At 44.5% G+C, this 10,620-nt stretch overlaps 1 protein-coding gene across 1 annotated transcript in view; it reads right to left on the bottom strand.

Annotated features, from left to right (window-relative positions):
- Positions 1–851: 851 nt before the first annotated feature.
- The window catches only part of SPATA16 (spermatogenesis associated 16), a 99,884-nt gene continuing 90,115 nt past the window's right edge, over positions 852–10,620 (bottom strand). The window contains 1 exon segment of the mRNA XM_054205274.1: positions 852–1,945. Coding sequence (XP_054061249.1) covers positions 1,823–1,945 — 123 coding nt within the window. The 3' untranslated portion in view covers positions 852–1,822.

The raw sequence follows: 10,620 nt of genomic DNA, 5'->3' as shown, positions 1-10,620 counted from the left end.
TGATGTATTGATCTGCAGCGTAAGACAGGTTTTCCGCCCTACCTGGCATGTGAAAAGTGAAATGTCACCTCTCGTCTTGGATCTGGGGCTCTCGCAAAGCTCCACGATGAGACTGGTACATCTTTTTCACGGCGCTCGGGTCGGCTTGTCCATGTTGCGCGCACAACCATTTTTTGCTGTCAGTGTTGCTTTTTTGTTCCCAAAAGATCACCTGTTTTCAGTGCACTTTATTCTGTTTCATCATTCCAGGTAGAAATACCTGATTTTTGCATTAATATTGTAGAACTGTAAGCCAGCTTGCATCAAATTAAGAGTATTTGCTTAAGAGCCTCGTGATTTCCCGAACTGTGTGTTGACTTGGTGATCCGTGGGGAGCAGTCTTTCTGATTTAGTGTGTGTCTGCTCATCAAAGATGGATGATTGCCACCATGTGTCATAAAACTTCATCTGACAAAACCAACCCCATAGCAAAATAATGCCGTCTCCAAAGGGCAATAATTCTTCGTTTCTCTGTCCCACACGTTTAAGGAGCTCATGCTAGCTCTGATTTTCTCAAAAAGATTTCTTTATACTTGCTCTGTTCACAGTGAACAAAGGACCATCAAAGCTTTTGCCAGTTCTTTCTTAAGTTCTCAAAAATCTTTTATGAGAGCCTAGGAAGACAATCTCTAGCAGCTAAAAATCTGTAGGATTTAGACTTCTGTCTGTGATAAATAGATAATGGGAATTAAGTGCCTTTGAGGTCCTGGATTTTTAATTAAATCTTAGGGCTGGGGGGTGGATTTTTCCTTTCTTGCTATGTTTTTGTTTTAAAGTCATCCGTGAATGAGAAAATGTAATGAAAGGAGTGCTGTTTTTATGAGGTGAGGTTATTTTCTTACCAAGTAAACACAGGGAACCAAAAGGAAATGCCAGCCTTAGAAGAGGCTGCACGCGTCAGCTGGGGATGCCTGTCAAACATGGGCTGATGAGGTGATCTCTACGGGAAAAGTCGGTGGGTTGCTTTGCTCACTGACGACGGGTCTCAGGGGATTTGGGAACCTGTGCTGCCTTGAAGACCAAAGCGATGTAAGATGTGCCCACGCGACAGACAGCTGCCGTGGGAGCGCGAGACGTAGTGCAGAGCCTTCACCAAGAGGTTTGCTCTGTAGAAGGCAGGTGCAGTTATTCTCTTCCCTGGAGCTTTGTGCATTTAGAAAAGCCCACAATTACCATCTAACCGGGGAAATATCATCCTTAGGACACAGACAAGAGCAAAGGACTTCACATTCTTAAGCGCAGGGCAAAGCTGAGCTTCTTTTTAAGTATTCTTTCTCTTTTCGTAGTGTTGTGTTTCTTGAACTTGCTGCAGCCAGAAGATTCAGGATGCCACTTTTCACCACTAGATCGTATCAATATCTGTATCATAAAGCATTAGCCACGAAAGAAGACAATGTGAGGCTGAATTCTTCTTAGCCAAGGATGGAGGGATCCCTCTTTTCAGTCCTTCTTGGGCAATAATCAAGCCAGCAGGATTTTATAGAGTTTGGACACAGAATATTCTCGGAGCAGAAAATACAGGCCCCTATTTGGCTGGGTGCTATAGTTTAAATAAACAAGACAATTTAAAATAAGCCTTTCACAGACATTTATTCCAACCAGCTAAGACTAATGAAGTGCAGGAGCGTCTTGCTAAAGTACCCCAGAGCGAGGGGAAGGCTCATTAAGTGGAAAGGTGGCTTTTGTCGAACTAAATATCGAATATCTACAGTGTTGGTCGTCTTGTTCGCTGTGTGGCCGTGTCTTTAGGGCTGGTCAGGCACAGTTTTGTATTTCCTAAGCTCTAATGTTGCTGTGTACTTTGGATCTTCTTCATGTTCATTTTTGCCATCCTAGCTGTTCTCAGCCTTTTGTTCCTTAAGTAATTGTCTTCCACTTGGTATAAATAGTCTTCAATTAGTCCAATCTGCAATTATAAAGAAGTCATGTCAGAAGCATTTCCCTTCCCCTCTATAAAAACTTTAAAAACTTTTGTAATTAGTTTATTTCAAAACTAATTGTCATTATAAAGAAAACTACATGAAGGCACCTCTCATGCAACTGGCTGGAGTAGCGGTACCTGATTTCATAATGGTTTTTTTTGTCCCTTTCCATTTGGATTCAATTACTTTACTGCTGTGGAATAGACTCTTTCATTGAAATTTGTACATTGAAAACAGGAATTTATCACAACTCTGTCTTTAAATGGCATTGAAAAACAGCCACTTTAAAAGGAAGGGATGATGAGGAAATTAATCTCAAGCAAGTTTTTCTTGATAAGGAAAGAGAACAGAGGCTTCTGGCATTTATATGCCAAAAATCAACACAGGGAGAAAAATGAGTATTCCACATTGCTGTGGCAAGAACCATTTTTCTATTAAATCAAAATGAAGTTCTGAATAAATGTGTTTTCCCATGAATATAATACACTAGAGAATACAGTAAAAGAGTAGATGACCTCAGTGTCCCCCCGTAATAAAAATGTAATTATTCTAATAAAGAGTACATTCAGATAGACACATCTTCCTTACAGGGGTGATTTCAAAACAACTAAAAATATAGATGAATAGTACTGTGTACGGGTATTCTGTAAATACCAGGCATTCATAATGTTACGGCTATCTCTCCCCATACCTTACCTTTATTCATACCCTTTGTCAGCTTTTGTGATAGGCAGCGTTTCTGTGAGGAGAAGATGAGAATCATCTCCCTTCACACTGAGTTATACTCAGGACCTAGACCCTATATAATGTGAGGATCTAAAGAATCAATCTTCCAATTGCATTTTAAGCTGAAATCTTTTTTTTTCTTTTTAAAAAAAAAAAAAAGGACAAAAAAAAAAAGTCCTACTCTATCATCCTGACATGCACTCGGTGGAGCGTTGCTTCTTTAGGCACAACGCAGAACAGCTGACTGAGAATTAATCTGAGCGTGGCTTCCTATTGTATTTATTCGTATATTGAGCTGTTACTGATGGGCTCCCCAACCCTGAACTTGAAGCCGTGCCATCAGCTCTGGCCAGGGTTTGTGTCGGTGGGGGGTGTGCGTGTGTGAGCGAGAGCAAGCGAGGCAAGAAGAGAAGTTTATGGACAATTACATCTGCCTCCCCGGGGTGCTGAGGGCACACGGAACGCATTTGGGAGAGGAGCTCTGCCTCCTCCTCCCCACGGAGCTGGTAGGGGTGACATTTTCAGTGGGTTGGCGTTGTGTAGCACCAGGCACGATGCCATGGAGAAGAGTTTTCTACCACGGTGGTGAATCTTGGTGGGCTGGCCCTTGCTCGTGGGCTTTTGCCCCTCCGTTGCCAAGAGATCCCTTGCAACCGGAGCATGGGGAGGTTGGGGCTCTCTGAAGACAGCCTTGCAGGCTGGCTCTGCTCCGACGTGCTCACCATATAAACACGCAGAGGATTAGAGAAGGGAATCGTTATGCTAGCCTCATTTTTAAGAAGCAGAAATAAAAGCTTAGGAAATCATTGATCTGGCCAAAAGCACACAGGAAGTCTGAGGAAAAACTAATCACTTAGTGCCAAGCTTCATTAATATGGCTTAGCCATATTAAAACCAACAACCAAACCCCCAAGACTCTTCTGCAATGGACCAAATGAAAATGTCTACGTGACTTTCTTCACGGTTAAAAGTAAGCCTTGCTATTTTGAGGGTAGTGCTGGTGTTTGGGTGAGCAAAAAGGCGATAAGAGGAAGGGAAATGGGTCCTGGGTGATGGGTAGGGTGTGGGGTGAGGGCAAAAGGGGCTCCAGGAGAGCAGGAATTTTTCCAGCAGCTCCTTTAGGACCATCCAGTGGTACCTGCACGGCTGGTGATGCCACCAGAAAACCCTGGTGGAACAATGTTCCTATCTCGAACCACGGCTCGGCTGCTGTTGTGTGCTTTTCATATTTATAGAATACCTGTCAGCTCCAGCCCCCCAAATAAGTTCTAATATGGCATATCAGGGGTGGAAATAATAGTTGCTTACATAATTGCAATGTTACTGACACAGCTGATGAGCTGATGATGTTATTTGCACAGCAGTGATGGCATTCAAACCCTCGCCGACTTACAATTACACTGTATGCTCTGAGCCCTAGCATGATTTAAATTACCATACGAACACAATGAAAACACAGTCTCTTGACAAGATAAAGTGTGGGGTGGGGGGCAGCAATGGCTTAAAAATCTCTTTTCGGTGGCTGCAGTGTTCAGTAGTGCTTATTCATGGCTTTTTAGCTTGCACATTTCATTTTAAGAAAGTAAATTGGAAGCATTATGTTCTGCCTTTTTTGCCTTGATTTAAAACCTCCCTGTGCCCGCTCTTCTGCCGTCTGGCTGCGGTGAGCCGCCTTCGGGGCTCTTATTGGGAAATGCAAATTTTTCAAATCAATAGCTTCACTTTCTTTTTTCCACTCTTTTTCTATCCTCTCCCCCCCTCAATAACTGTTAAAACAGGAATGCGAGCGGATGGGGGTAGGTAGAAGGACGTAGTTTGTAGCCAGCCCGAAAGTGATTCATGTTAGAGCCGCAGCTGCTGTAGGAACGTGGATTTTGGAAAAGACTTCTGACTTATTCCCAAGCAGAGCAATAACTGGCCACAGGGTGATGTTGAGACCGAATCCCAGGTTATATAGCCAAACCCTGCGGCCACTGAAGCCCAATTAAGAGCTCTGCAGGACCAGTTCACAGAGGAGAATTCACTACTGGTGGTGCCAGTGGCTCACATGAGGCTCATTTTGGGTCTGATCCCAACCCGCACAGAGATCGACATTGTCGGGTCACTCCTTTGCACTATTTGGATTGCGTTTCCCCACCTCTAATCCCCTGATCCATGTGGTGTCCACCCGTGCCACAGTCGGTGCTGGGAGCGGGTTGGCGGCATGGCATCTCATCTGCAGGGGCCGTGCTCAGCTCGCCGCAGCTGAACTTGCTGTTTGTCGTCCCTGGAGCGAAGTCCCTTAAATACTCTCCTGATCACGTGAAACAACTCTTCTCCCATCTACCCAGATATATAGTGTCTTTATGGTCTTTTTCTCAAGTGCCTCGTGACCTGAGAACTTAGGAAGACAAATTGGACTTCATCCTACTCCTACTCCTCCCCTGCTATGACATCTTACTCTCAAGATTTCCCAAATATTTCCCCCCCGCCCCAGTTACTCCCAGCAGTGCAGTGGCAGCATTTCTACTTTGGATCAGTGTCTACAGCCCTGGCCCCGCTGGAGGATCCTCAGCGCACGACTGCCCATCTATTCAAGTGCCTCCCATTTGTTCATCATTAACTCCTGATTTCAGGCTGTTCCTCACCCTATTTCTTTCCCCGGATTTTTCTCTCTGTCTCCAGTCTGGCCCCTGTGATCAGTTGGAGGGAGCAGAGGGGAAAAAAAAAAAAGGGAATGGAGAGAATGACAGAATGAAAATCAGATGGAAAGAGGGAAGAAATAGGGGGATTAAAAAAAGATGCCTTTAAAGCAAATTACGTGTTCAGTCCACAGCACATCCATGTGGTACCTGTCGGTGCTCTGGGATCCAGCTAAGCAGAGAAGCGTAGGGGTCTGTGGACTGAAATTTGAAAATGAACCATGTGCTCAGTAGAGTTTATTTTGTGCTTTTTTTCTTTGATATTGCATTTATTTTAAATTGCCCCCAAACTCTCCTTTGTGCTTCAAAGTCTTGCATTCATAATGTCTTGTGCAGATATCCATGGTGGAAACTGTCCATTTGGGGAGAGGCAGAACAAAAAACAAGGGTTTTAAGACCGAGAAAACACGTGGGCTTTCTACAAGAGTAGAGGCATATAGTGCTGGCGTTTCAGCTGTCCGCCTTCGGTTTTACAACCAAGGAGGCACCTGGGGAATCAAAGCAAGGGCTAATGCTGGGCCTGATGCCTGAGGCTTAGGGGAATTAGATTAGGAGAGAGAAACCTCTAGGCTCGTGACTGAATGAAAATGAGAAACAGGACAAGACAAGCAAATTTGTTTGGCCCATGTGAAGGAAATGATCGTATATTTTAAGCCGGAGGGATGAATGGAAAGGACAAAACCTCCGCGTGTGCCCTTGGACCGAGAATCTGCCGGCCTCGACGGCACAGCCTTTGCTGTGCTGCTGAGACACCAGCAGAGAGCTGCAGCACCGGAGGCTGGGTTGCAAAAGTATTTCTGTTCTTTTATTCGCGGGGAAAATCAGCTGAAGGAGTGAGGTTGTGCGTGCCTTTCCTCAGTGCCACGCACCCAGGCGTTTTCATTCTGACACGGAGCGAGAAGGTGAAAAGCATCATTAGTGCACCAGAAGTACCGGGATGGACTATAAGTCAATTAGTCTGCTCTGAATTCTAGTTCTGACTTTGCTGGGAGAAGAAAATGATCTGTGGTCCGTGTGGATACTGGGGCGATCAGCTCGTTCTTAACCAAAATGGTTTTACATCGTTCTCTAAGGTTGGGCAGAATCTGTAAATACTTATGCTTTTGGTACACTGATGTAACGAGGTTTGTGTCTGCAATGAAAACACAGCGCTCTTTGGGTAACAGGCAGCGCAACAGGATTAGCTGGAGGGATGGGCTGCAGAGGGTCTCATCAGGTGAGGAAAAATATGGTTTCCCTTTGGCTTAGGATTTGCTTCAGACCTCCAGGAGTTTTTGAAATGACATGACATGGATCCACGCGAAGATAAGGAACACTGCAGGCCTCGCTTGGAGCATATAAAAATATTTCTAACCCTGCCCTTTTGTACGTGTTGTCCAGTGATGGATAAAGGGGAGAGACTCGCTGCTGTGAGCGCCGAGTCCGGCTCTCGGATGCCATCCTGATGGATTCGCTGGCAGTGTGGAGGGATATATACGCACCACTTGCTGGCTGCAGCTGAATTACAATCACCGAAAGATTTCAGTGTAAGGGACCTCTGGAGGTCATCTAGACCAACCCCCTCCTCAAAGCAGGGCTTTATGGGAAGCTCATATCTCCTTTTCTGAAGCACGTACTGCATTTCTGGTAATGCCCTATCAGTCACTGCTGAACTTGCCTGGATGCATCTCGTTTTGCCCTGGAATAGCACAATGCAAGTATATTCTTTGCCCTTCCTATGCGCTCATCGGGATAAGACATCCCACATACGGTTCCTAATTGCGTGATGTGTACCAGCTAGGATGAGGGAACACTGCGATACTATCCATCATTCAGCCTGGTTTTGTCCAAGTCCTGATGGGCCACAGATGTCATGAAACTTGTCAACCTTTGCTGCAAGGGGGCCGTTCCAAGGAACAGATGTCCGTGTCCGATGGCTTACTGATGGTCCAAAGGAAGCTTTGTGGCTTATCCAAAAATGGGGGAGCTATTCTCATCACAAACTAACTTGAAAGCACACGTCATTTTTAGAAGAATGGCCTGAATCTGAGTAGAAATGCAAAATATCGGTTATAGTATCTGCTGAAGAGTTAAGACTGAAATGAGAGAGAGCCAGGATCCCACAAGGAAAATATCAGGTAGGAAAATGACTTTGTCTAGGAAAAAAATGTAGATGGATAGGCAGCAAGCAGACTCTGTATACTGTAAAATCGCAAGAGTATGTGGATCTCATGGATCCATGTGTACGCATTCTCTATAATGCCTAAAAATTCAAACTTCCTAAATCCCAATGCAAATGGGGGGAGTCAGCCTCAAATAGCAAACAGGTGCTTTTGAAAATATTTGCAGGAGCTATAAATAACATGTAAGAGCTAAAAGGGTCTTCTGGCACACAGGATCTATTTTTTTATTGCTTGGGAGCTATTAGTAACAGGAGGCAAATAAGCCGCCTTTAAACATGAAGTGCCTCTCAACATTTTCCTTTGTCTCTTAGAGCTACTTGCTAAAGCACTCTTTGGATTGAGTATAACCAAAGGAGCAGTACTTGAAGGGCCTACGAGAAAGTAGGGATGGCTATATAGAGGAAGGAGGAAAAGCTGAACAAGTGCTTGAGAAAAGCTAGTGATATTTGAATAAAAACAAAACCCCAATCTATACCTTCCGTTAAGGTTTGTTAGAACCAAGGTTGCTCGGCATCTGGAAAAAAAGAAAACCATGATTTTACTGTTTGTGTGTTAAGTGAAGTGCATTTGAGCTGCTCTGGTTGCTTTTGGAAGGGAGCGGGTTGCACAGCAGCTCATGATCCGAACCGCCGTGGGCAGGCCAAAGTCATTTCCCTACATTTGTTTGGCGATGGAGCCCAACTGACTGCACAACTCTTGCCTTGGACCTGCTTCTAGAAATGTTCATAGCTTCAGATGCCGATGCCAAAGATAAATATGTTGTCCCTCATGCTCCATTTCTGTGTTTTCCGTGCCTCTTTTGTACGCGCTGCCTGTCTTTAAAGGAAGAAGTCTGACAGACGGCACCGCTGTGCGTTTCCATCATAAAGGAACGATTTCAGTGAAAGACGGAAAACCAGTGTTGGCCAGTAGGTTCTTAGCGCACCAGCAAAGCTCCAATGCTAAAAGCAGGTGGAGGGAAGAGTACTTGCTGATGAGGAGCTGAATAAAAAATAATATTGATGCTGGTAATGAATTACATTTATTAACTACCTCGCAACTCAGATGGTCCTTTTGTACTTCGTAGGCCCTCCTGAAATCACTGTCCGGCGCAGTGTTTACTATGAGCAGTCTTGTTGACTCGTGCTATTATTCACAGCTGTAACAATACCTGGTAGTAAGTGTTTATGGGGCTGGAGACCTTCTCTGGTGGAGGGCAGCGGGTAAACAGGCTGCTCGTTCATGACTGACAGCATGATTAGCAAGGGCTGGCGAAATGTTTATCTAAATCCTTACGTGGGGATTGTTAATGCCCAGAATTGCCCGTGATTTAACTGCCAGGCAGCCACAAGCAGCTACATTATTCCAATGTTTAGGACATTTACTGCTCGGTTGCTAGATTTGCTGTTATTTAAAATTATTCCAGTGACTTATTGCACCTTATAGCTTGGTGGAATAGACCACAGCCTTTCTCATAACAAAATACTCTTTCCCAATAGCATTAGCAGTGTTTTGCTGCAGCTGTGATGGTCTAAGAATGATGGGTCTAGATCATATCTGTTATTAGACCAACTGATTTAGCTCGGAAAAGCCATGCTTTTATGTACAGAAACTTTCCTTCTGGTGTGGAACAGCCAACTTGAAACTTCCCGCATCTGCTTCAGACTTGAAAAAAACCACCTATGCCCAAAAGCTTGCTGTTTCTTAGAGTCATGGCCTCTTTTTTATACTGTAGTGCTGGTCTAGCTGTGATCAAGAGGTATAGTTGTTCAGTGTGGGGTCACTAAATAGCTCAGCTTTATATTAGATACTGGTGTTTGGAGGATGGGAAATGGGCAGGATGCAATCGCGTCTTCCAGTGTAGCTGAGGGCCATGTAGGCATCTTGCTGGGGCATCTTTTCTTCTCTTGTGTGAGAGACACAAAGAACCGGAGACTCACAAGGGCAGGAACTGATTTTTAGGAACTAGAAGTATTGATAACTCCTGAAATCCCATTGTCACCTCTCTCTCACACAAAGAGCTCCGCGAATGCTGTCACGCCTTTATTGTCCTAATAGCGAGGCTGAATTTACTAATGGGACTCTTTGGTTGTCTACATTTCTTTTGTACCACCTCAGATTCAGTGGGGCAGATCCCATTTGCTGCTCACACGCTTCCTCTGCCTGGACTGAAAAATTCACTCGGTGTCAGGTTAGAAACCTCTGCCGTAGCTGCTGCTTGTTCTGCTCAAGGCTGTTGCTGATTCTGAGTGAATCCTTTCCTGAATGTCTTGATATGTTTTCTCTAATCTTACCATGAAGCCAATTGTTGGTCAACTCTTAACAAAAATTTTTGCCTTTCTACCTGGTTGCTTTGCTCTTCGTTTCCTTCACTCTTATTCTACCTGAATCAGTGCCACTAACGCTATTTTCCTTTTGCATTTGCACTTTTCTGACTTCATTACACATTAGAACTTCCACTCCTGTTCCAGAAAACGTGCTTTTCCTACCCTTTCCCATCCTTTGCTTCCTGCTCCCTTTACGCGATGGATCCATGCATTCGTGAAAGACGCGGCTGCGTCACGGCCCTGAGGTGAGAACAGACCAGGAACCACTTCTCTTAGTTCAGGAGTAGCCAAGCTGACTCAAGAGAGTGCACGAAAACGCAACAACTTTTGAAGCCCGCATGCTCTGAGAGCGAGCGCGGCTCCCGGTGGCTGCGTCGTGGGCTTGGATGACTTTACGAGACGTTACAAAGTCATATACATCAAATAACTGTCGTAGTGGCCAACATAATAGTATTCAGCAACACGTCCACTTGCCATTGACATACTATGAATCTCCCTCCTTGCTCCTCTGGCTGACCAAAACCTCAGAAGTCTATGGCCCTTTTCCATGGCTTGATTTTCAATTAAGAGATAATGTCAGTGGAAGAGCACAGTTCATCAGATAGCGTTCCCCTGATGTTGCAGAAGGCAGAGATGTAGTAAGCAGAGGTCAACTACTGAAAAAAATCTGTGTGCCTGGCTGAAAGATTATATAATACGTTAGGCTAATTTTACTTCATTTCACATTCACATATATTAGTGCAGCTTTTGTTATATGCTTATCCTTATGTAAGTTACATCTGTT

This window comes from Rissa tridactyla, chromosome 6 (assembly GCF_028500815.1).
Source record: "Rissa tridactyla isolate bRisTri1 chromosome 6, bRisTri1.patW.cur.20221130, whole genome shotgun sequence".
Classification (NCBI taxonomy): Eukaryota; Metazoa; Chordata; class Aves; order Charadriiformes; family Laridae; genus Rissa; species Rissa tridactyla.
This window is presented reverse-complemented; position numbering and strand designations above follow the sequence as displayed.